General features: G+C 39.4%; 2 protein-coding genes across 5 annotated transcripts in view; one reads left to right on the top strand and one right to left on the bottom strand.

Annotated features, from left to right (window-relative positions):
• The window catches only part of LOC122995765 (histone-lysine N-methyltransferase 2B-like), a 398,376-nt gene that overhangs the window by 148,163 nt on the left and 222,712 nt on the right, over window positions 1-27,501 (top strand). The gene's annotated exons all lie outside the window — the stretch shown is intronic.
• Window positions 1-27,501, bottom strand: part of ncor1 (nuclear receptor corepressor 1) — a 59,937-nt gene that overhangs the window by 31,269 nt on the left and 1,167 nt on the right. For 3 of the 4 annotated variants that reach the window (XM_044370663.1, XM_044370662.1, XM_044370664.1), the window contains exons 2-14: window positions 23,786-23,975; window positions 20,453-20,547; window positions 20,028-20,235; window positions 19,528-19,710; window positions 17,381-17,494; window positions 15,294-15,350; window positions 15,087-15,139; window positions 14,340-14,406; window positions 10,993-11,165; window positions 8,704-8,794; window positions 7,405-7,583; window positions 7,196-7,250; window positions 6,505-6,606 (exon numbers count right to left, since the gene is read on the bottom strand). In XM_044370663.1, the coding sequence (XP_044226598.1) occupies window positions 6,505-6,606; window positions 7,196-7,250; window positions 7,405-7,583; window positions 8,704-8,794; window positions 10,993-11,165; window positions 14,340-14,406; window positions 15,087-15,139; window positions 15,294-15,350; window positions 17,381-17,494; window positions 19,528-19,710; window positions 20,028-20,235; window positions 20,453-20,547; window positions 23,786-23,896 (1,488 nt within the window). In that variant the 5' untranslated portion in view covers window positions 23,897-23,975. Of the gene's footprint in view, window positions 1-6,504; window positions 6,607-7,195; window positions 7,251-7,404; window positions 7,584-8,703; window positions 8,795-10,992; window positions 11,166-14,339; window positions 14,407-15,086; window positions 15,140-15,293; window positions 15,351-17,376; window positions 17,495-19,527; window positions 19,711-20,027; window positions 20,236-20,452; window positions 20,548-23,785; window positions 23,976-27,501 lie in introns of those variants that run through there. The other variant, XM_044370666.1, reaches the window with a different exon arrangement.

Below are 27,501 nucleotides of genomic sequence, written 5' to 3'. Positions count from 1 at the left end.
TACAACAACGTGCTCTGCACATGAGCGGTCTGGTTGCCATATCGCACAATAAACGGTGGTACAGACATGCTTGACAACTCTAGAAAAACAGGCAGTAAGCAACTGTCACAGCAGCCTTTGCTGCTCTCGGACAGAAGCTGTTTTTAAGTTTCTGTCTCCTGACTTGCAGAATTAGAGGCTGCTCTAGCCAGCTCTAACCAGAGACTGCCAATAATCAGAGGGATTTTTCTTTCTAGGAGATGGGCTACATAACTAGCAAAATCAAATCTACGGTATTTGAAGGAAAACTGCTTTCTCAAGTTTTCCAGGTATACTTTCTATTAGGTTCACAGTCCTCCCTTTGTGACTCTTGAATCAATTGCAGACAAAACTGGAAAATCTGATTCATGGTTGATGTTGTTGCTGTTAGTTGCTTATTATTTTAAGACTGTTGCTTACAAGCTACTTGTATATTTTACTTTTTGATGCAGATCAAGGGTCTTGCCAGAGTCTTGGGCGTGTTAACCCATATTTAGTATTTTGTATATTAAAAAAATGACATGGAAATATGCTTGCAACAATATTTTGGAGCTGATATGATGATTTTACAGCACAGTGTGATGATGCAGCTGCACTGCACAGTTTTTAAAAAAGGGAAGCCCTGCAGATTCAGAGCCCAGATTGCAGGTCGATGTATGCAGAAAGGACCACGTCAAACTTGGACCGGGACTTTAACTCTTGACTCATTTCCTGCCTGCAGCAGTCTGCATGTTTTTGGCACTCGACGATTCGGAGACTTTTCTGCAGTCTGTTTTAGGGCAGAATTATTCTCCCCATACTTCTCTTCAGTGAGACGCTGTTCTGGTTGGGTCAGGGAGCGCTCGTGTTTGCTTTGGAGGTGGTCAGAGAGCCGTGGCATTCCTGCCTCTTCTCCCACACTGCGTAAAGAGCCTATACACAGATGTTCTCCAAAAGTCAATGAGGCCCTGTGGTTCTGTGGTTCTTCAGTGTTTTTTAAATGAAGCTCTTTCCTGACCTGGCTTGAATATTTTGAGAGTTTTAATTTCTCCCCTCTTTTGCTGATTCACAAGTCCTGTTTGATTTAGGAAATGACAGAGCCACAAGTCAATCTTCCCTTTCCTACCACAGAACTCAGGCCACCGGAGGAATCTCTCACTCCTGCTTCAAGCAATTCCACTGCAGGACCAGGAAATGAAAAAAAACTACTAAATTATGACTATGCATCTCCTCTACCCTTGAAATTCATTACAGTTATTGCCATCATTGAATGACACAATTACTTGGACAGAAGATCTCTTCAAAATGTCTAGTAAATGATAAATTACGGTAAAGAAATTGTATAAAAAAGTCTGAAAAGGGAAAGGATTATGGAATACATTTAAATCACTGCATTTACCAGGAACATTTTACCATGCATTCATTTTGGATAAAATGTGCAGTCCTGCTGAGGGTGCTATTAACTCCTGAGCCATTATGGTGGAACATTTTACTGTCAAGAATAACTGTAAAAGAAGATAATATTTGGAAAAAAAAAATAAAAAAAATCAAGCATTAGCCACAGTTGCCCTGGTTACTGAGAGCTCTGCAGAGGAAAAAACTGCTGATCATTGGTGCTACAAACCAATGAAATCTACTTGACTGCTTGATAAACTTTACTGGCAGGCAATTAAAAAGGGAGCACTTAAGGAACATTTCCCCATTTTGGACCCCCACAAGAAAAGGACAGAGATATATATATTATACATATTTACTCGCCTTGTATATGAGCACTCAATATATGCTATTCTGATCATAATATAAACTTTTACATTGATTAAAAAAAAAACACTTGACAGCCAGGAGAAGGCTACATTATGTTTCCAAAATGGGTGAAACCTTTTATCACTTCAATTTTTCAAAACACTACCACCAAAATTGAGCTTCATGTCATATTTTTCATCTTGAAAAACATTGCAGTGACAACTGCAAAAATCACTCATGCTTTTCTTTATAAATGCTCCTATTCTACTCATCAACCATTCTGTCATTTTACCACAAACACATGCTCTGGACTTTTCTGTGTTCTGCTATTTGATTAATGTGTTGTCTTCACGAGTTAAAAAAAGAAAATATGGCCTGTAGCGCAGGTGTTTTTGAACAAGAGATGAGATAAAAAATGAAGATATCGTTGTGGAAAAACTGGAATTTTTTGCAGTGTTGCAATGGAAACTGTAATTCCTGCGTTGACCTTCTCTCATGGTGGAAATTATTTGTTTCACATTTGTCTTTGGTTCTCCTGACATGGCTGATGAACAGATAAGCACATTCATTTTTTCCACCGCTGACAACAATGATTCCAAGACCCATAAAACGTGTCAGAGAAGCTCATAACAATATGTTTATACTAGTCTGCATATCTGTTTTAGAGCTCATATTGCCTAATATTGACAATTCTGATTACTGCAATAGCCACATCTCAAAAAAAAAACATGATTACAGGGTATCCTAGTGAACCAGTGCTCCAAGACAACTAGCACATTATCACCATGTTATACTGTGTGAACTGCCAAACAAATTCAAATGTGTCAATCCAAAATAATCTTATTTTAAACTGGAATAAGAAAATATTTTTATATTCGAAGTACAGCCCTGGAAGAGCATTGAAATTAATGTGAAAGTTATAGCGTAATCACTGAGGGACGGCACCTCCCTTAGTTCAAATATAGATAAGATATCACACAATAATAAACATTCATTATGACGATCATAAAAAGATCATAACATGCGACACGGGATTGCAGCTAGTCCTCAATACTACCAAAGCTGCATAAAAAGCAAATAATGATATGTTGTTATGGGAGGAGCTTCTAGCTGACAGATATACAGACTACATTTACTTAAATGCTTTGTTTTTGTCATAACAGAGCAGCATGGGCAAGAAGACCCTCTGACACGACCAGTGTGTCAAGGCGCAAGTTCCACTTACCGATAACCAATGAAATGGTTGCAGAGATGAGGGGGTGTAGCCGGTGTAGGCTTACACAAGAATGTGTACTGTGAGTATCGATGCTTATTGTTGTCGAGGCAGAATATTCATTTAGCTCAGAGGTGCAGTCAATAAGAGTCAGCTGACATGGGGGGGTATATACTTCAATGTTTGAGGCACATTTGCACAAGAAATGTTTTAAAGCTGTCAGTCTGTCCAACGCCTAATACACTGTACTACAAAGTATGACATTAAAAAATAAACACACTTTTTATTTTTACCCCAACCCTATTGCATAAATGCATATGTACATGCATGACCACATAGCCTTGGCTTGACTGTTAAATTAAAAACCATGTCTCACTCTGCACATGTCCTAGAAAAACCACCCTAAAATAGCTGAGTTTGACTGCCTACAAGCCTCAAGTAAATATGGAGGCTAAGAAACGAACTGCCCGAGCAACAGAGCAATAAAAAAATACGACACAGGAAAAAAAAAACCGAGAAGATACAGGACAAGGGAAAAAAAAAAACGGAGTGAGTGTGGTAACAACTACAAAGCGAAAACTGTGGTTTCAAAGCTGGTGACGTACCTGCAAGCTCATTTGCTGGTCATAAAAACCCTTTTCTCTGCTGTGAGCCACAGCTTACTGGTGTTGCAAATGGGAGTTTAACCTCCAGTACTTCCATAGCGGTGGTAACGGTAGCAGTAGAGGGGCAGGACAGCACCATAGCAGAGCTCCTTAGAAGGGCTGCCGGGCCACGGCACCGCCGCACATATTCCGGGAAAGCGTGTCATCAGGCCGCTTAAGCCGCCCAAAGAATTGTCCATCTCACATGCACGCACTAATCTATGCAGGGTCACTCAAGGTAATCCCTGCCGAGCACTCCTCTTTGATTGGCACTCACAGCAGCACAGTGAGTTTTTTGGGCCTGTCAGATGGCTGGGCTGTACCAACTCAGCTGTTTCAGAGAGGGGTGACTTTTTCTCTCTCTCTCACTCTCTCACAGGAACAGAAGAAAGAGGAAATGGAAAACGAAAAAAAAACAACAGCACACACTCAGCGGATAAGCTGCCAGCGCTGACTCTGTCTTGCAGAGGGTTTTTTCCCTCAGTTTCACTCACTCGCCCTACATTCCACTGCTCTTGCTTTTGCTCACTGTCCTCTTCCTTCCCTCTCTAATGACTCACTCTACTCACTCCAACTGCAGTTGTTAAGTCACACCAGTAGCTTGGAAATCCACTACATCCTAATGTGCATTACTCCAAATGGCAAAGAAAAAAAAACCAAAAACAGTATTGACTTCATTCGCAACAACCGTAAGAAGGGTTGGAAAAAGCAATAAAGCTGTTTAAGCGACTGACCAGACGATGATAGAGACCATCTTAGACTCTTTTTTTTTTTTTTTTTTTTTTTTTTACATTCAAGAGATGACCCATGACCCAAATTATGTTTCGTTTAGCTGTTCCACTCGTACAAAATGACCACCTGTCATGTTAAATTTCAAGTGTCAAAAAAATATTGTAGGAAGCATCTTAAAAGACTATGAAACATGACAACCCGGTTCAGCAGTGCACCGCAGATGCAGAAGTGGGTTTTGAGTGAACACAGACAACCTGGTATTCATCCACGTTCAACAGTCTCATATGTGTCGTCAAACACGTGTGTTAGACCCATGTTCAATATTCTGTCTCATTTGTATGTAAAATTCCCACCCAAGAAAGTACATTTATGTGTTCTCATCTCTTAAACGAAGCCCACGCTGTGTTTTAAATTTAGAAAAAGCAACTTGGAGGCTGCATGATTTAACAATAAAGTATTTAATGTGATTCTGGCTGTGTGTGGATTTTGTTACACTATAAGTAAAAGAAGCGAGAAGTTTCACCATGTGAAATGACAGTGTACTCCAAATACATAAAAGATAGCGTTTGCTTCAATTAGCTACCATCAGCTGAAAATCTGACAGTTCAGACTGATTTTTCCACACTTATTTATCACTCTGTGTCACAGAAATGGTCAAACACTTTCTCAACTGTCTATTCTATGAATGGTTAAAAAAAAATTAAAAAGCTGACTCACCCATTAAGAAATTGTATCAGTCACTTAGAAAAGTAAGAAAAAACATCTTTGTGTTGGAGATGTAATCATGAACTTCTGTGCCCTCCACCTCTTCCTATATAAAGAAACGGTCCACAACAAACCCATTGTGTTCCTCAGTACTCGACGCAGAGACAGAATGTCCTGTACAAGGACTGTGGCATCGATGAAGTAAGGAAAAAACATCCACTAGAATGGCCAATGTATTTAGTCAGCCAACACGGGGATGTGAGACGGTGCTGTGATGGTCTTTTTTGTACTGGATTTTGGTGCAAAGACAACAATTATATAAAACCCTCAACAACAATCTGTGTACTACTGTATCTCCACAGCCGTCACTTTGCAGTTTTCGCTGAGAAGTCCACAAAGTTCACATTCCAGGTCTGACAGTGATTTAACACTGAGGCTTTAAAGGGAGAGGAGTCTGCAGTTTGTTTTTATGCTGGATAATGCAACAAGTAAATCTTTGTGGGGGCATGTGCAGCAGTCGTGGCAATGGGATCAAGCAGACCATTCCTGTCATGAAATAAATCAATGGAATTATTTCACTTTCATCAAAAATCTAAAAGACGAGTAGTGCAGAGAAACTGTTGAGTAATGCTGCTTATTCTTATATATTTGTTATATTATTACATATTTATAAATCAAGAGATTGACTTTTTCATTTTTATTTATTGTAACTGCTAGTTTATCCTCTATACAGTGTGGACATTGCAGCTCGTCAGGCTCAGCTCTACATTGGCAGACTTGAAACTTTCATCAAGCTGAAAACTTTACAGCTGTGCAACAGCTTCAGTTTTCCTCATCCTGGAAAACATTTTCCAGAACGCGTAAACTCTTATTTATATAATTACATGCTCCATTTAATATTTGACAGATAATCAACATGCTAACAATTAACAAGACAAACAACTCAAATTGTAGCCATATCGAAATAATCCGAGGGTTGCTTGCTTTTAACTGAAGAAAATGTGGGGAGTGCTCACTCTGCTTCCTGTTTTGCTGACCCTGACCCATGAAGAGTGCCAGCAATGTAGGAGCTAAATCCTAAGCACTTAACACTGTAGAAAGCTGTGGCATGTGTGTAATATATATGGTAGATATATATCTGTAACACCTACCATGTACTGTCAATCTGATGACCAGATATGAAACAGGTGTGGCAGAAGAGTCAAACAAATCTGAACCCAAACGCTTCAAACTCTGCATGTGAAACGACCACACCTCACAATCAACTGACATTTCAATATCAAACTCCCTGTAAATTCTTCTGTTTCTCTTTCAAGTCCGGTCGGATCTAAGATGTGGAAGTATTGCTAAACTTGATTTAAACTTGAATTAACTTAAACGTCATCTTTAATGCTCTGAATACAAAGAGGAGATATCCAGCAACTTGTCAATCACAGCAGGAACAGATATTGAACAAAGTCTCAGGTTTACCTGGTTCCTTCCTCTCCGTCTTCCATAGTTTCGCCTCACAAGCGTCTTGTAGTTGTGGTTCTTCTTGGTCAAGTAGTAGTATAGGACACAGTCAGCAACACACTGAAACAAGGAATAGCGTGTAAATATGAACAGATGTCACTGAAACTGGAGGCAACGTGGGTTTTTTTTTTTTAGAGTTCATGTATGTTTCTCCTTTGCAGTATTATATCACAATCAATATTTTAATAATAGCCTGAAACCACAAACCAAACTGGATTATCCTTAACAAGATGTAAAATTAGATGTTGGTATTGATATGTAGAAGACTAATGGGGGATTATGGGAACCCACAGAGTGCAGAGTTTTTTCATATTTCTGTTTATTATAAACAAATAATCACTTCACTGCCTCACCGCCTGCTGTTCTAAACTAGTAAAAGTGTACAGAGACTCTTTGAGTGATGTGCACTTTAAATTAAGTGAAGTTGGGTTAAATATTTCATCACAACCTGTACTACTTCACTACAACACGGATGAAAAATTAAAAGTTTAGATTTTACTATAAATAATGATCACATAGAGCTTTATGGTCTTGAACTTTGGGAGAGTGAGGCATTTTAATAGACTGCCTAAACAATATCAACAGCATGAAATCCTTCTCTTAGTTCCAAAAATGGGCACACGGTGTGAAAATGCCAGCAGCAGTTTACCTTTCTCTCTAGATAGGAGGCAATCAGGCCAAAGTTCTTGGGGTGTTGGACGAACCTGCAAAGAGATGCCAGTATTATTCATGTGCTAAAGCCAAAAATATATATAGCGCAAGTACAAGGTGGCATAAAGGTCTATAAACAAGATCTGCACTACAGACTTACAGGGGGGGGAAACTGACATCTTGTGCAACAAAACAAAAATAACTCACTTCTCTTTAAAGATCTCCTTTTCGTGTTCGGTCCACACATTCATGAACTGCCGGGCTTTGTACACCTTCATTGGGTCGTCCATCAGGCCGTTCATGTTGATAAACTTCACTCGCCTCTGCTCGGAGTCGTACATCATAGGAGGGATGACTGACAGCTGTCTCATCTGTTTCTCGTTGTTCTGTGGGACACAGACGGGGAAGTGGACACAGATACAATTCGTCACAAATCATTCTGAAACTTCGATACCTCCACTTCCATCAGCAGGGTGTAAAAGCACAAAGTTTCAAAACTGTGTCCGCTGAAACGAGAGACACTTTAGCTGGGAAACTGCTTTTCAACATGGGAGGAATAAACCTGGGTTTTTCAATAGAGAAAGGTCTCCTTAATTCAGTATATCAGAGTCAACCTGATCACCGCTTCACCACTGAGTGAGCGGCTCGAGTGATGGGACATCAGTTAGTCTCTCGGGCTTGACATAAAGAATGATGTGCCTGCCGAATGCCGACCAATATTCCTGCTGCAAAGTCGGCCTCTTAATGACAACACTAGAGTAAAGACAGACATTTAGACTATAGAGGCCATAAAGAATAGACTACTACAGGAATAAATGCATTTGAAAAGTTTACCGTATTGGTCCGAACTTATTTTCCTGGAAATATGCCTGAAAAAGTGTGTTTGTCTTATATTCGGGGTCTAGACTATTACGTGTTCACAACATCAGATATTCTTTTTGAATGGATAAAGTGTGTTTATAGTGAGTGTGTTAGAGTCAGTCAGCACTAAAAGTGGTTGGTTAGTCCAGTTTAACCTGCAGGAGATTCTGAAGGCTCGTGTGACATGGTTTTCTGCCACAGAGGAAATAAATTCATGACGAGTTCAAAGAGTCTTCCGACGTCTCCATTGCAGAAATGGAATATGTCAAGCTGCCAAATACCATTGTCACAGATGATAAGGAGCTCAAATACACAAACAGGCAGTTGTATAAATGCTAACTGCCAAAGAAAATCATTTTGGACCGCTTCCAAGAGCCTGACAGGAGAGTGTGTGAGTATGTGACTATACTATGATGAAAGTTATATTCAAAAAGTGTTTTTCCAAGAACAGGTGTTGGAAAAGAGGGGGTCATCTTATAATCAGGCTTTATATTCAGGCCAATACGGTATTTAGGAACCAAAAACATCTGAGGTTTACATTTTTTTTTATGTTATCACAACAGTTTGAACAGCTTCGCTAATTTGTGTGGTAAGGAAAAAAAAAAAAATCAATACTGCGGCAGCTCTACTCCAGATAATACCCACCTCCTGCTCAGAAAGGCCGTCTATGATTTCAGAAATCTCATGCTCGCTTCTTGCAATTGTTGCAGAAAGGCCCGTTCCTCTTTGTCCAACCCTGTGGAAAATAGAGACATATTGTGTTACAAATATCACAGTGTTACAAATGTATTTTAAATGTTGCATTACATTTGAATGCTGTGCAAAGACAATAACAGTTGTTATTGTCCATTCTTTTCAGAGGAAAATACATTTTCCAAGCTTTGATGACTTTTTCCACAGTTGTTTCTTTTCCAAACAAAACCAGAGTCAAATTGCTAACATGAGCAACAGGAGATAAGTTTTGGAACTTTCGAAGCTCTGTTAACAAACAGAATCATTGTACCCATTATTAATGAATAAAAGTCTTGCTCTGACCAGTTATTACTTGCTTCCTCTTTCACGGTCTAGCAGTCTGCATAAACAGCGCTGACATGAAAACTCTTACTTAGAGATTTTAGTGAAAGCCCAAAACGTCAGCGCCAGGAACAACCAGACGCTGGACCCTGTCCCTGTCTCCCACCCTGCCCAGCAGCACCCAGACAGCCAGTGTCTCTGTCCAAAGTAGGCCACCGCACACAACCTAGTGTCCTCCATTAAGTGATAGTTGAACAGGCATTTTAAAATTGGAGGAGACAATTTTAATGTCTGGGTGTGGCTACAGTCTTTGGCTGCTTCTCTTGTCAACATTATTAATGCATCAAAAGATCGCTAAAGTGAATATGATTTCACTCTTACAAGTCTCCCACATACAGTAAAGTAGGTCCTTCACTATTTTACAACAAAATGTGTTTACTTCAGCTGTGATTTGGTGTGACGGCACAAGCAGAACAAAAAAGTCCACTATTACATAAAATACAAGCAAAAGCTTAAATTCCACATTAGGCTTTCATTTTGCCCAGTCTCCAGAACAATAGATATGTCTTTTTTTTTTTTTTAAATAAATATAAGCTAAATCATTTTTCATTCAATTAAACAGCAGATACTGCTTTCTCAGTGTGTGGGATGTGGCACTAGAGCTGCTGCGGTATTGATTTTTTCCTTACTGCACAAATTACCAAAGTCATTCTAACCGTTGCAGTAACTGTCATTAAAAAAAAAAATCTAAACCTCAAATGTTATAAAATAATTGGTTCCTGGTACTGTATTGGCCCAAGTATAAGGCCATCCTGATTATAAGACAACCCCCCTCCGCCCCTTTTCCAACACCTGTTTTTGGAAAAATGCTTTCTGAATATAACTTACATCATAGTATAGTTACATACTCACACACTCTCCTGACAGGCTCTTAGAAGCAGTCAGAACTTATTTTCTCCAGCAGTTAGCATTTATACAACTGCCTGTTTGTCTGTTTGAGCTCCTTATTATCTGTGACAGTGGTATTTGGCAGTTTGTCATATTCCGTTTCTGAAGTAGAGATGTTGGAAGACGCTTTGAACTTACTGAATTTATTTCCTATGTGGCAGAAAAACACGTTAAACAAGCCTTTAGAAAACTCCTGCAGGTTAAACTGGACTAATGAACCGCTTTTAGTGCTGACTGACTCTAACACAATCACTATAAACAGACTTGAAGACACTTGCTAGCCTAGCAACATTAAAGCTACAAACAACCCATAATGCAACACTCCATGGAGGAGTCAGTTTGACACTGGTATTTTATCCATTCAAAAAGAATATCTGATGTTGTGAACACGACGACCCCACTTTTTCACACGTATTTCCAGGAAAATAAAAAACCTGTCTTATATTCGCACCAACTTTTCAAATGTATTTATTCCTGTAGTAATCTATTCTTTATAGCCTCTATTGTCTAAATGTCTATCAATAAGTCTTATGTCTCTAAATGTCTTAGTACTCATCATCATCATCATCCTCATCATCATCAGGCACATCATTCTTTATGTCAAGCCTGAGAGAATAACTAATGTCTCATCACTTGAGCCGCTCACTCAGCGGTGATCAGCTTGACTCTGTAGTGGGCGTGACATGATTGCATCACCATGGTAACACAGTAACCACAGCAGCTCTACATCGCACCCATCAAATTTAAGGAGTACAATTAATCTCCTTCCACCAGCCAATTATTGAATCTGATGAAAACAAAGTCCACCCCTTCCCAGAGTAAACCAATACTGAGGAGAGGAGGAAGACTGTACAGCAAAGTAGGAAGGGTACCCGTGTGCTTCTGAACCATAAACCAGTCATAGCCAAATGTATATTACACCACACAACTGTATAATGTCACAATGCTGACCAGTCACAGGTAAAGACCTACCTCTGGAAGCGCTCCTGCTGCTCTCTCTGCTTCCGGATCTCGGGAAATTGTCTTTCATAGTACTCCCGTGTTCTGCTGTCCTTGGCTTTGCGTCTGGGGTTGTTCTCCATCCGCTCCACCTTCTTCTCCCAAGCTTCCATCAGTTGGTCATAGCGCTGGCAGATCTTCTGTTCCTGTGCGCACAGCATGAAAAATGCACAACTGTATCAGGAGTGGGCATCCATCACTACAGTAAGGGCCAAAAGAACCTCGTCAAACCGATGAGCCAGAGGATCAACAAGGAATATTTTCAAATTCCCAAATACAATTTGTCACCTGCATCTTCGCTACATTCTTAAACCATTGACTGTAATAAGGATTAAAGATGATTTCAATCTTCTGTTGCTATATTGTTATCACAGCATTGTACAAGGTTTTGCTACACTGTTGAAGTGGTTGACATTGAGGCTGGGCAATATGGCCTCTAAATAATATTCCAATATTTTTGGGCTATATCATGATACACAATATATATCTTGATATTTTGAAATCTCCTCTAAACTACTCTAGACTACTAAAATCCTAAACTACTGTTATAATTAAGTTAAATAAATTACTGTTATGATAAAGTTAAATAAAGTACCATTATAATGATATGAATGAAAGCAGAACCACTGATGCTTTTATTTTGCAGCACCCAGCTCGTCTCGGGCCGGAAGTTTAGTTGCTGTGAACTTGAAGCTTCTGGTCAACAGAAGGTCGACAACAACAACAGTTAGCGGTTAGCAGTTAGCTGTTCGCAGAAAGTTAAACTGTTACTGGTGAGATCCAAAAACATCATGGTCTGAATGGACAGGCGAGTGTGTGCGTCATATGTATGTGAGTTTTTTCTTTTTGTCTCTGTGAGAGGGAGAGACCCATAGGAGAGAGAGAGAGAGAGAGAGAGAGAGAGAGAGAGAGAGAGAGAGAGAGAGAGAGAGAGAGAGAGAGAGAGAGAGAGAGAGAGAGAGAGAGAGAGAGAGAGAGAGAGAGAGAGAGAGAGAGAGAGAGAGAGAGAGAGAGAGAAGAAGCAAAGCACCTAAGAGAGGCAAAACATCAAAGCAAGTCTGATGCCGGCAGCTTTTAAAAAAAAAAAAAAAAGTGACTATTTGTACTCGATGTTCGTGATATAGTAATTTATTACATCCCAGAAAGAACAAGCTGTGATACATCGAGTATATTCGATATATCGACCACCTTTAATTGCGTTTAGGGCGGATTCTAGAGGTGAGAAATAAATATAAATTCTCAAGTTTTTGATGAAGTAATGGATAGAGCTCAGTTTGTTGGAGGTACATTAAATGCAATATGTTGCTAGATCACTGAACAGAAGAGGCAAAGTAAATACAACTAATGGAAACATCATTATTAAAATCTAACCATCAGACCACCTAGCAACAAGAATCACGACCTACCTCTGTCTTATTGGCTGTAGGTGAACATGAATGTATTAGTGGATGTTTTTTTTTTTAATGACAATGAAATCAGTGTTGTAGTTTATCTTTGAAAATGAGCATTAAAAAATAACCACAACTACAGACGGGCTACAGAAACTTTGAGTTGAGAGAGTACATGCTGTTCAGGAACTGCCTCTGTTTGTTGTGGGTTTGCGCCTGTCTTTCACATTGCCTAATTCAGTGTGCTGACCCAGGAACAGCTTGTTCTGATGCAACTATTCTGTTTACAAATCGCTTTCAAAAGCTCTTTGCCATAACCAATATTTGGTTACAGAAGCTTACGTTTAAATCAGCACATACAGAACCAGTCAAAAGTTTGGACACACTTTCTCATTCAAGTCAATGGGAAGTTGTGTCCAAACCTTTGACTGGTACTGTACATGTATTGTATATGTTTTTATATAAAACTGGTCTGGTACACTGTAATTCTACAGGAGCAAGATCAAATACCCTCAAAGATCTGACTTGGTATTTACTGCTAAAATAAACACTGCACTTTACTGTACCATAAAAACTAAAAACCACATTTCCAGAGTCGTAAGAGTTAAAGTGCTTAGTGAAGATAAGATTCCTGTATTGGGAGGACAATACAGCCTCGTTTCCACTCTCTGCTGCGACAGACAAACAATTCACCTTCCTCTTGGCATGAGGCCATGTGCACTCTGCCATTGTTCAGAGTCCAAAAGGTCTGTCTGACCCTGACAGGGAACAGCCAGAGAAAGGTGGGACTGACTGAACTACTACAATACAAAAAAAAAGAGCAAATTGCTTCTACATGGGGTGATTCTGAAATTTGTAACTCACTGGTTACTGATAAGAAAGACAGACAGGCCGTCATTTGGACAGCATATGTGTCATATCTGTTCTGTGATGTAACAGTATTTATTTTCCTACTGAATATGAAAGTAGGTTTTGGCTCACAACATACTTTTTAACAGGGGAAACCAAGGCGTTTCCTGTACTGAAAATACACAAGTAAATGACTTTTATTAGCCAAGCATGCGGCATGCCTCTTGGGATTACAATGTCTGTCGGTCACTCGGTCCACCACTTTGTTCCAGACTGAAGTATCTCTCCAACTATTATATGGACTGTAATGGAAATTTGTAGAGACATTCATGCTCCCTAGAGAATAGCACTGATGGGTGATCCTCTGACTTCTCCTCTAGCCAGCCTGAGGTTTACATTTGTGGTTGTGAGTGAAATGTCTCAACAACTGTTGGACAGATTGCCATGAAATTTGGTTCATGTCCCCTTTAAGATGAATTATAAGAACTTACAACTTTGTAAGTTATTACAATAACTTTACTTAGAATAACTTAAGCACATTAGCAGGCTAACTTAATTAAGATGGTGAACATTATATACATTATACATGTTAAACATCAGCACATTAGCATGGACACTGTTAGTGTGTTAATGAATTGGTTTCACTGCAGCCCACGATTTCTATATTACACACTATATACATTAAGCTGATAATTACAAGAGTTTCTTATTTAAGTAATTATATAAAATCAGCTTTAAATGTTGAGTGAGCTCTAGTATTTAACATTCTGTCCAACAATATGGACATTCAAAACTACAAACTTTTCTTATTTGAGTTTGATGATGATGATTTTTGCAGTGTACCCAGACTGTGTCAATATTCAGTAGCTTTATGTAAACAGGGAAGATGCTGCGTATCAAAACCTTTAACAAGACCAATAATATTTCCCCTGGGCGGCTGAGGTCATCCTAATGCAAACAGTCAGATATGATATGGCTGTTACACTGACCACCAGAATGACTGCTGCTGCTAATACGTCCAGAGCACTCACACACAAATACCTGGAACTTCCACCACACTGTCTGAACAGCAGGGACACTTACCCTTTGTTTACGAGCGTGGTTCCTCCTTTTAAAAAACAAAATCAGCTTCTTCCTCATGACTTGGTTGCTATAAGAGAACAACACTTAAATCAGTGAAATGGAGATATCATAGAGTTCATTAGCAAAATTATTGTGGCATTTTCCAGAAAGCATACAAAATTGCACATTACTTAAAAAAGTCATTATTTCAGCAGAAAAGAAAATTCTTTGAGGAAGATAGCTTGATTATTGTTTCACCCTTGAAAAAAACATCATGGACATTGTTTATTTGCACAGTGGCAGGTACAAAATACTGGGAACTCATTTGTTTACACATGATGGCGGCTGTGGGGAGAGAATAGTGAGTGAGCTGACCCTGAAAGCATGTGTGTACAGCAGATTCACACAGAGGTGGTCTCTGTCCTGATAAAAGACCGAGTCAAATGGGCCACTCTCAAGGTACACACTGATAAGGGTTCCTAGATCCTAGACAGCCTGGCCTTCAACCCCAAACACAAGCCTACGTTAAACACACCTAACCCAGACACATGTACGCTCTTTTACTTCCTTTCTCAATCACTCTCCTTGGTGTCAGTAGGGCAACTCAGTCGGGTGACGCAGCAATCAGATTAGACAGGTTTATCAGCTGGGTTTATTGCACTGAGGTCAGCGTTACCTCAAGCTGAGATGGTTCCTATGCTGTTAATATGTTAAGCATCATGTCTTGCACTTCTAATGCAAATCTATGTAACAAATGTGGATACTCACGTTTTGATGTTGTCATGGTACACCTTTGTGTCTGACGGCTGATTGTACAGGGGCTAAGAAGTGTAAAAGAAGACCAGACACAGGTAGTGGATTAGTCATTAGCCATTAGACAAGCAGTAATAATTAACTTGCCACTGATCTAATCATTACTTCTTCTTCAAAGCTCATGCAAGGACAAAATATATTATTAACCATTTCATAACATACCAGCTCAACCTTAGGACCAAGACCTTCCAGTATTTTATGGGCCTCTTCAGCTTTTTTCTATAAAAAAAATAAAATAAAATAAATAAATAAATAAATAAAGGACAAGAGTTTTAACAAAGATCTACAAAAAAACTCCTGCAAATTCAAAAATGAAACATTTTCACCTAGAAAAACATTGCATGTGAAGTTCAAGATTATATCTTGGTTATACTCATAGAAATATAATATTTATGAGATTATATTTATAACATTTTAATTGGTCATAGCATAAAGAGAAGCTTCAATTAACAAAGTACTTAAATGTGGCCATGCATTGTTACATTTTTACAGCAATTTAAATTTTCAAGTTAATTACTGTAACTATGAAAAGGGCAACAATTCAGGAAAATCATGAACTCAAAATAAACTTCAATAACTTTAAGTACTGAATAACGAAAAAAAATGGATGCTTGCTTGAACATTTTTAGATACATATTGTTTGTGCTTGAAGTATGACCTTCTGCATTTGATACATTTGAAAACTGAGCAGCTGCAGCTGAAAGGATACAAGAAAAAAATAAATAAATAAAAAAGGAAGAAAGAATGTTCCCACTGCAGCATAATTAATAGGGTTGGCAACAACAGATTTCCTGGATCAGAGCAGACTGTCAACTTATTCAAGATCCTCAGAAAGATGTTGAATAACTTTTTTTTTTTTTTTTTACTTTGCATAAGCCTCCAGCCACAGACTGAGACAAACAACCAAGACCTAAATGCTGTGCACAGAGCTGGAGCAGCTTTACAGCCTAAAGGGTTAATGGCTGACTGGGAAGGAAGGCGTGTCCCAGCACTCTCCTACCACAACATTGTCTGACAGACATGAACTGCAGTGACCTTCATAAGCACACACTCACTCACTCCCCTATTGTTCGGCTGAAATACAGATAATGAGGCCTGCCTCTGCACTTGACTGTTGGTTATGTGTGTTCTTAATTGATTAAACGAAGTTAAACAAAAATACAATAGGTATTATAATAATATAGGAAATACCTCACGAAAATACGTGTTTACTTTCTCACACTACTGCCTTCAAAACATCAATGATGCAAAAAAAACCACAAGACATTCCAACATATTCCAACGGCAGACGCCCAAAATTACTTCTGAAAATTAACACATTGCTACGCCATAGGCCGTTTTTCATCAGGGGTGGGGATAATCATGCAGAGCTGAGCTGTGAGAAAACTCATGGTGCGAGTGTTTTCCCACAGCACAGCACAGCACAGCAAGGTAAAATTCACTGATAATGTATTGGAGGTGTGCAGAAGAGCCAGTCATTTGCAGCTCTTTTTCCAACATCTTACTGTGGTCGTCTCTGCCTGTACTATTCCTCCCTGCAACGTTTAAACAGACCCAAATAGCGTTCAATATGTTGTGTGGTTGGTGTTTTTAAGTTGCAACGCTGTAAGTTACACCAACTGCCATAAAAAAAATGCATTTCCTATTGCTGCTCCAGACTGAGAGCCTCCTGCTGGTTCTCCAGTGAACAACGTTAATGTGACACAGCAACAGCAGGAAATGTTGAGTTTGTATCAGCAGTAACTTAACACAGCACCAGTCAAATACAGTAACGGTAAAACAGTAAAACAGGGCTGATGTCTTGAAAGTAGGAACAGAACGTAGTGAAACTAAACACCAAACCACAGAGATCAGTTAAAAGATACAAAAGTACTGAGAGCTAACACAGAGAGACATAAAAACACGTGCTCAACTGCCAGTTTAGTGCAAGACATGGTTTAGTTTGAGAGAGGAGACAATCACTGGCTGGCCGTGTTTAGCCATGCTACTAAGCAGGACCACGAGTGTGCGGTTCGCCTTAGGTGTCCCCTGCTGTGAGGGTGCAGTGGAAATGCATGTGTTCTCAGCTTTGTGTGGCTCGGCATGACTTAAGTGGGCTAACCCAGGCCAGTGGAAAAACAAAAACTTTGACGCAGCACAGAGATGATAAAAAAAGAATAGCAGGAATTGTTAAGAACACAAACAAACTGACAAAAGAGAAGTGAGAAGAACAGATGCTTGTTTTTTGGTGTTTGCAGCAGACGACTAACCCTGTTCTCATCGTAGATGATCTGGACTATGCTGCGGTGCTTGTGCTCCACCGGGGGAGGGGTCACTGGCTTTTCTGGCTCCACTGGCTTTGCTGCTTCCTCTTCTAGTTGTTGCTAAGAGACAACACCAACATAAAATATTTTTAACCAATAGTACACAAGACAAGACACACATAATACACACAGGAAAAATATGGAGGGACCTCCTTTCTTCTATACGTGACTCAATTAAATGTTTTGCATGGTCTTTATGTGTATTCGTGTTCATACTGAACACACGGTAGAAAACACACAGAGATTAACGAATATAACTAAGGTTCTATGAGACGGTATGAGATACCTGGATATACATCGCACGCATGCACAGGGGGTCGAGACATAATACCAACAAAGTCACACGTGTTACCTGGATGACACAAGCAACCTGATAGAGGGGCCTGGCACCCAGGAGTTGTATCCTTTTCATCTTCTCGCCTAAACGCACAGGTTGTGTGTGTTGTTAGCATTAGCTAGCATCAGTGCTTTACCGCCTATGTCAGGAGCCTCGTAACCTATCAGTTGGACCTATGATTCCGTCCTCCAGAGGCTACATAGCTAGTGTTCATCTCCGCTGGGAGTTTTGCCAAAACTTTTCCAGGCAAGTAGCCAACTTTATTTCCTCCGTCGGATATGCCTTGCTAACGTACCCGCTTAACGCCTCCGGTCATTGCGGGTGAACTGCTATCATGTGCTGTATTAGCTTGTGGGTTTTATACTTGACTGACCAGTCTCGCTGAGGTGTTTTCGCCTCATTACGACAGTTGTGTCGATGATTGGGGAACCGTAGCAGAGAGTGTTTTGTTTCACTCCTTGGCTACTGACTAATTACATGCAATTACAACTAATAACGGTGACCTGTGTGAATTACTGGTGACATTAGCAGAGTCTGGATTTGTAGCTGGGTGTTTTTCGCTCTACTGCTACATCACTAGCCTTACTGCGATAAAGGTGCTGGTTTAATTGGATTTGTAGCTAATCTACAATGTGTTGATCTGATCGTAGCTTCTGATATCTGAGCCCATACGTGTATTATCAGATTGTTCTCTACAAACTTGTTCAAGTATAACACTTTTTATTACAGAAATGAAGGTTTTTGCCATTTGGGCCATGCTGATGCTGACAGACAAGCTGAACTACTGAGTGTTTGATGGCTCAATGTTTACAAGTTAAAGGTTATGTAAACTACCAGGTTACAGGGATGAGATTAGAAGTTCCTGAAATGCCTCAAATAAACAAATAAATCCCTGAAAATCTTGGGAAAACGCAGACTGAAAAACTGAAAAGTATTCTCTCCCAGCAAAGCTCAGCTTACATTCCTATCTAATGAGACGAAATTCCAAAAAAGATAGCGGCAGAAAAACAGCCACAAACTAGATTAAAAACAAGCTAATCCAGACGAGAAGATAGGATGATGAAAAACTAAGCCTGCATCGCTAGAAATTGAGAGAAATGTTGAGAGACAAAATGCAACACTGTATGGGGCCTGTTATCATTAGACTGAACACCAGATTTTTCCAGGAGGGAAAGAACTCCAGAGACTGCTGGAAAACTATCAAATCTGAGATTATTTTAATCCAAAATGATATTTTGCCAATGCTACGAATTAAGACTACTGACATGACTACAACTACTGACTACAATATTTGTCACTTGAACCTGACCTTCAGTTCTGATTGTGACGTTGCTGTGCATACACCGTTGGCCTGCTATGACTCTCCTGTGGCTATATATTTATTTACATCCATGTGACTTTATTATACTTGAACACGTTCATGTCTGGTTCTGAAGCTCTGATGGCAATGCAGTCACTGTCACACCTGCTCTTTCAAATTGTAATTATTACACTAAACATCAATCAACAACAGGACCTTTAAAACTTCTATTATGGTGGTTTATAATTACACATAATTTCATAAAAGCAGTAAGCCATTGATGTTTGAGGTTTAACAATTCATCATTTCTGTTCTAAATTACCTCACTGGTAACCTCATGGGTTATTGCTTAACCAAAAAACCAAGTGGAATTGTTCCTTGTGCCAAGTTTTCTTACATAACACCTATTGTGTTTGATGCATGTTCAGAGACAAAAGGTCTCACTGGGTAACCAACCTGCTTTTTCTTCAGCTTGAAAATCTGCTGCTCCACTTTAGCAATCTCTCTGTCCACGCGGTCCATACTCTGGATCAGCTCCTCCTTGGACAGCTTGGAAGGTGAAGTGTCCTGCTCTTCCCCCATGTGTAGTGTATGTCCTCCTGGGGACACGGACTCCACTTTGACGGTGAACTGAGACTCCTGGTAAAATGAAAAAAGGTTCATTGAGATCCCAAAAACTACAGGACAAGTTCTCTACAAACCGAATGATTGAGTCCTGTCTCATAACATTATTTACACTTCAAAAAGCAGCCAGTGAGGCAGTGTCGCAAAGGGTTCTACATTTTGTTGGGTACCGACTTCCAATAGTACACATGAACACGTGCTGACATTATAAAACATACAGAAAAGTTATGTCTCATTATGAGGAGACTGTAAACCATAATACGATCCATCTCAGTTTGTCTCTTAAAAGGACAAAAACACAACTGCGACTAACTGTGACTTCTTGGGCTCACCTTTTTGACCTCCACAGTGGCTCTGAGGCTGTCCTGTACTGTGTGGGGCATGGGCAGGACAATACCCCCAGCGGTAGGAGGGGTGCGGGTGATGTGGGACTCAGCAACAGTCTCCATGCGAGGGCGTTTAGACTCCAAGACTTCATGTTCAGGCTGGGCTGTGACGGAGTGAAACTGCTGTTCGTAACCATGGCGTCTCTCGGGAGGCCTAAAGAACAGAAGTAAACAAGAACTCACATTTACAGATGGAGTCACACCCAGCTGTCGAGATAAATGGCTCCCAAACTGTAATCTGGGGTTATCCCTGAGGGAGTGCAAATGGGGAAACTGCAACACAATACTGAATTTAGAAATCTGGATTGAAAATACATGGATGCAGTTATCATCTGTTAGATATTTAGGCAGCAGGTCAGTGAAACCCTTACCTTTCAGTTCCAGGGTGGAATTCAGACAGTAAAGATGGTCTTCTCCGACCCTGTGGATCCTGCATGTGAGTCCGATAGTCTGGGACGGTGAAATCCTGCAGGCAAGAGGTAAACACCACGAAAACACTTTATGAAGCAAACTGATCAAGGTCACAACAACATATGGAGGAAATGAGATCTGCTGAACAGAAAAGAAAAATAAACCATGAGTTACTGCAAAGCTACCATTATCAAAAAAGCACTTCACAGATGAAACAAATAAATCATGTTTACAGTGAGGCAAGTCTCGCCCACACCAGCGACTCGCTCTGCGTTTTTCAGTTGCACATCTCACACCCATCTGACGCAACATATACGCTTGATTTTTAATCAATACAGGCTGCGTACTTCGCTCACGCTTTACACATCTAACTGTGACTGAGTTTTTTTATGGCTTTTTTTTTTCCCCTCCTAATTTGCACAAGTAACTGCGTTGACTGTGTATTGGGCTGCGAGCGTCGTCTGAAGAGCGACATCTGCGGTTCGAGTCCAGCTGGGGACCTTTGTCGCGTGTCACTCCCCCCCTTACCCACCTCATTTAAGATCTCTGCTGTACTCAATCTAATAAAGGCAACACTGCTAAATGAAGGAAATGGGGCATTTCTTAGCTTTCAACAAGTGCAGAATATAGGACATAGCATCTGAATACTAAACACTAACTAATCCCTATCTGTTAAAATAACAAGGTTCTCAAATTTATCAGCATGTACAGGAGGACATGCCCATGTAGCTTAGAATGAGAACACAACACCACAATATCATGTCTAAGCTTATTAGAAAGATGAATGAAATAAAACCATAGGACACTGTGGAACAAGGGCTGGTCGGGAAGTGGCCAAACATCTCATCAGTCAGTGGACAATGATGAAATCATCACAATCAGTAGCACTGTCTCTATCTGGCAAGCTAAAATTAATTTTGTTCATGTCAAGTAAATTGATTAAACCTTATTAAATACTCTATTTATTAAGCATTTATTAAAAAAGCTTTTGAGAAAAGAACACATAAATGTTATCAGCACAGAGTGACCTCCAACCTGAACAAGCAAATGCAGTTACAGGAAACATTTCCAAACTCCAGTTTTGTCCCAGATTTAAGCAAACAATCCGAATGCCCAGAAATGTACCGCTGACAATTTTCTGTGAAAGTAAGTTTCTAAGAAGTAAGTCATTCAAAACGGCTAACAAACATTATCCGATATTCACAACAGTCAAATGAATTCAATGCTATACAGACATTATAGAGCTGCAGGAGTATGTTGTTCGCTATGATTATCTATTCATCTTTATTGCATTTCAATTTGACAAAAAACTCCTGACAACTTCAGTGTAATAAATAAACCTGTAAATGTGCTTCAATTCTACAAATATTGAAATTAAAAGGTCTTTCTTCACACATGAAATTAGTATTTTGTTTGAGTTAAAATATTACTAAAACTAGTCTCAAAACCAACAACAATGCCTCCATAGCAAGCAAGACATTCATAGCAAATGCAGTCCCAATTCACTTGCAGGTTGCCTACGTAGTGAAAAGGCTCTTGCAGCTCCAGCTGGGTTTGAGAAACTAAAAGCCTTAAAACTGAAGCCACACAGAACATGAAAGGCTACATGAGGCCACCGCCTCCGTTTAATTTTCAGTGTGTAGCTGCGAATCAGTTGCGAAGAGGTCAGTGAACATGCATTACCCATTCGGATTAACTGTCAACACAGGTTTAAGGTGCAGCCCGAAGGCCTTGTTCAACAAATCTGTCTGAACTTCTTCTTAGACTGCCTACCAACACAAATCTTGTTTGTTCACTGCACTTCACTGCAACAAATTCTCAACCCACGCAATCAGTACTGCTCTGCAGGTGCCTAAATTTAATGTCTCATCCCAACCCACAAAAGGTAAAAGCTGAGCCTGAACCTAAACCCGCTGTTCATCACAATCACAATTAAGAGCAACAAAAGAAATCCTTCTTATTTCAAATGCTAGACTTCCTCTTGGAACTGACTGTGTGCAAAGTGAAAACAAAACAAAAACATATACAGTATAGCATTCAGCTACTGTCAAAAATGAAACATATCTCAATTTATGTACAAACAAAACCTTTAATTTAAATCAGTCAATAATTGTCCAACCCAAGCCCAATATTTTAATTAGAAAATCAGGCCGAATCTGGTTCACATCTTCCTTCCACAACGATTGCAACGCGTTACCTTGATCGAATCCCTGACTCGGTTATGGTTAGAGTCCAACTGAAATCACATTTAATCATATTTGCAGTCAAAAATAATGTCAATGTGCTTTTTAAATATGTTGGTAATAGTTCTGTATTATTAAAAATTAAGAAAAAAGGTATTTGGGGAAATATCAGAGATGCTCCTTTTTGTGTCAGCCAGCTATAGGAGCATGCTGGTGTTTGGGTTTGATTGACAGCAGCTAGCAGGCTACCGATCTTACAGAACAGAGACAAAGAGAATAAAATGGTGCAGCTGCAAGTCATAGGCAGACAGTGTGACGTTAGCAGGGATTTTAAAGAGCAATAATCACACCAGGTATGTTTACACGCTGTTTAATGTGCTGCAGCTTAACAGCTAATTAGCTATCTAGCTGCTAACTGATGTTAGCAGTGCACTTTTCCCCATCAAATGTTTGATTGGTAGCTTGTTCAACAAGCTAAGGTGCAGGACAAGACACGTGTTGATGTAAGTTAGATAAGGAGACTTTAGCAGGTTGTTCAGAGTCTGTGGCTCTTGTGTTGTGTGGCAGGATGCTTTCAGACTCAGTGCGACACGTTATCGCTTTATGCAAGATTTGATTTTCTGTATCGAAATAAAGTCTCCGGCTACATAGGCGAATATAAGAACGGCATTTAAGCAAAATAATGTAAAACTAGGTGAAGCCATCATGAAACCAAAGAATTGAACTGGTTTCTCTCAAAGGAGAAAACAGGATACCTGATTTACAGAGCACACATATATATATATATATATATACAGTGGACACAAAATTGCAAATTAATACCAGTGTTCCTAGCACAGTACCATTGTTACAGTTAAATAGTTTTTATTTGTAATATCTTCACATCTACCCTGCGCTCAATTGCAGAAAATCTCAAGCCAAAATTCTGATTTCAAGATCCATGAAACTGTCTGTTAAAACGCCGACCATGAACCGCAACATCTCCAATTCCAATACAGCGTGGGACCTCGTTGCATCACTCTCTCCTTTACATTGTGTCATCTCTCCATTACAGCTATTTAACAAAGCCAGCAAATGCCCACCTCCCCCAAAAAACAAAGAAGGCTTTACCTGTTGGTGGCGCGAGCCGCTGAAGGTGTACTGGACAGAATGCGGTGGGTATCGGCTCTGCTCGCTGCTGAAGTTCCCCTGGCTGGGGGGGTAGCCCGAGCTACTGGACATCCTGAATCAGTGCAAGCGGGCTGCTGCTGCTTCACGGATCAGAGGTTTCAGCTAGACCATGTTTGGAGACACAAACCACCTGCAGCAAGACAGGAAACATCACATTTATTTTTTTTAATGTCACACTGTAGATATTTACATGACAGAATAAGACATAAGACAGAATAAGATAAAGAGAATCTGCCAACCAAGATAAAAGGAATAAACTCAGTTAGATTAACAGTAATGAATAGTCTTGTCAAAAAATACTGCATTTTGAGAGACCTGCTAGAGCATCAGATAGAACGTGTGGAACTTGTGATAAGCTATCGTGTGTCGTCTCTTGAACTAACGGTGTGCTGATGCGTTAGTGTGCACAATATAAACACAAGACACAACAAGAGGGAGGGAGTGCCACAAATCTTTCATATGATAGTATATTTATATATCATTTTTCTCAAAAAGTTCTAATACAGGCCTAAAGCACTGGTCTGCTGATATTGGCTCTTGTTGCTAATGAAGGTCAAAGAGTTAGTATCAAAGCCAAAATACACCACTCTATGACTTATTAAACTCCTGCATTAAAGTCAAAGCCTTTAAACAAAATGGGCGCATTAAAGCAGCTGCAGCTCTAAGAAACACCGAAACAGTCTCTCTGTGCATAGAAAGAACAGGGGCCTGATCTCTGAACACAGATAACACAGTTAACTTGATTTGTTATTAGCCAGGATTTTTTTAGCTTGTCAGAGCTGTCTCAAACGTATGCGGAGCTGTTATCACAATAATAACTTATTACGTTTGAATATTATTTATTCAAAACTGGCTGCATCATCAAGGCCAAAACTTTTTTATATTCACTTCATCCACCAAACATTCAGACCTTCCCCAACCTTGACCGAGGAGTTTTTGTCTTGCCTTTACTTAGCAGGCATAGGTGTGCCTTGGTAGCCCACATAAGTGCAACGTCTGCAGTTCGATTCCAGCAGTGGACCTTTGTTGCAGGTCACTTCCTAGACCCTGTTCACAACTGGAATTAACATGCATCTCCACATGCATCTCGAGTGACCACTTGTGATCAGATTTCACTTCCTGGCTCTATATGCAAATAAACACATACATCACTTTCATTTGCAAAGACCAAATGCATTGTTGTTTTTAAATAGCAGGAGGCCGCAATGCACTTCCTGTGCCTAGTCTGCCAGAAATTAAAAGAAGAAACAGTTTGTGATCTAGGCACACAGGCAAAATAAAAACTCTTCAGCCTAAATGGAAATCAGAAAGCGTGTTTCGTGTGAATTCCATCCACAAGAATCCATTTTGCCTGTTGTTGTGTTGTTGTTTCGCACTTTCATATGACGCCGTTGGCAAACGTACTTCCGCCTACAAAGAGGACATCAGTTGAGTAGACGGTCCAAACGTGGCCCAGAACACATTCACATACACGCTGCTAAATGAATGTGGCCATATGCAGCCCAGACCATCTCCTAATTTGGTCTGACTGATCCGATCTCAATGTGTCCTCAATGCATCTTGGGTGCATTCACACCTGTACTTAGAGCTGTCCCACACGTGATCAGATCACCCGAGATGCATTTTAATGCCAGGTGTGAATAGGGCCCTGGTCCCCCCCTTGTTTCCTGTCTACTCTCTACTGTCACTGTAAAAAAGGCTTAAAAATGCACCAAAAATATATTTAAAAAAAAAAACTTCACAGGTGTAGATGTTGTTGGAAAAAGTAGGTATTGTTGGGGGGAAAAAACATTTAAAAGTTGATATAATTCATAGTTTGCAGATAGGTTCTGTATTATCATAGCAACAAAAACGTTGCACAAAAAGTTCACGTTTTGCAGGAATGTTGAATATAATCAATTTATGATAAACAATTTAGGCAGCGTTATGTGCACATTAAATCAATGTAATTCTCAGGAGATTCACGATAAAAAGAGCCTATCCATGATTTGAAAATACAATAAAATCAAATGAATATAAGTGAAATAAACTATCCAAATGTAATCTAAAGATATGAACATTCCTGCTCAAATCCAAAGGTAGCTTATCTCACTGTGAGCTAGAACAAATGAGATCCAAATTCAAATACAGTTACTTTAATCACAACATTTTGATGAATAAAATGTCGGACACTTTCTAAACATTCAAGCGTAAACTACAAATAATTCAATATTATTCTAAATTATTCAACTTTCATACATGACACCTTAATTATCTAAGTCAGACAGACTATTAATATTATCAGTTGGTTGTGCGATTTCATCTCTTGTTTAAAAGGGCTTTAAATCTGTTGTTTATTAAAAGGGGCTGGCAGGGTGTGTCATTTCATAGTTAAGTGTTAGTTAAGATATTTGTTTCAACAGAAATGTTCTTCCACTCTTAATTAACTTCTGCTGTACAGCTGCAGTAAACAGGTGCTGTCTCAAACCTTACATGTCGTGCCAATCAATCAATGTTATCAGCACTGATCGTGGTTCCAACTTTCCGCTCATGTTGTTGTTATTTCAGAATAACGTCAGTCTTTTAACTAATATAATTCCCTCCCGAGATAAATAAATCAATCCTCCACTTGCATTTAAAGACATTAGTTAGCTGGAGACATATGTTGCTTAACCTGTATCAGTTAAGCAACGTATGAAGAACAGGACCCAGGACAGAGGCAGGAAATACTGTGACGCTTAAAGAAAACATACATATCCCCAGTATTATTTATGGGTTACAAAAAAGAACAGTTTGGTGTGTAAGTTTAGAACAATCACTTTTCCTGGCCCTTTTTTTAATCATTCTTCACAGTGATCCATCAAATGAATCTGTGTCCTGCTGGCTCTGTCATTTTTTATTCTAGCATGACCACGATGCCAAGACATTACGACGCTAACTTCAGGGTTGGGAAGAGCTATTGCCACCATAACCAAGGGTAGGAAGCTGTTATTTTGTTTTTTAAATCCGCAGACAGGTTTGGTGTTCCCAGAATTTGAGATCCACTTCCACAATTTCAGCAATGCGACTAAAAATATCATCAGTGTCTTCAAGACATGACTTGTAAAAAAAAAAAAAACTAACGTGTCGCAGTTAATGCTGCTGATAGATGGTGATTTTTTTTCTAATTTTTCTACACTTGATTTAATTTGAAATGGTTTTCAATAGCTCCTACATAGTCTTCTCTGTGTTTATGAATATTAGGCTTCTCTTTATGCTTCCATGTGACCTCTACACTAAAATTTAGAGTCAGGCTGGCTTTAGTTTTATTGCATTTAGCTTGCAATGCAATCTACATAGCGGGAAGATTCAGATCTAAGTGGTTGAACCTGAGTTTACAACAAATATAAACATGTGCTGTTTTTGTGATACTGGGAATGTAAATATTTTTCACTATTTCCTTGCAAGACAAGTTTACAAATTTACCCAATGGGACAAAAAATAGAGTAGAGTTGAGTTGAATTCATGTGCCAAAAATAGTCAACCAAACTTTGCATAAATAAATGTAATCCTTGCTTAAAAATGATGAACTTGAGTTGTACCATGAGGTGATGACCAAATATTTATCAGTATGGCTGATAATCAGTGACACAGGAAACTAAAATTCTTGCAATTCTTTGGCTTCAAGTATTGCAACC

Source organism: Thunnus albacares, chromosome 13, assembly GCF_914725855.1.
Source record: "Thunnus albacares chromosome 13, fThuAlb1.1, whole genome shotgun sequence".
Lineage (NCBI taxonomy): Eukaryota > Metazoa > Chordata > Actinopteri > Scombriformes > Scombridae > Thunnus > Thunnus albacares.
This window is presented reverse-complemented; position numbering and strand designations above follow the sequence as displayed.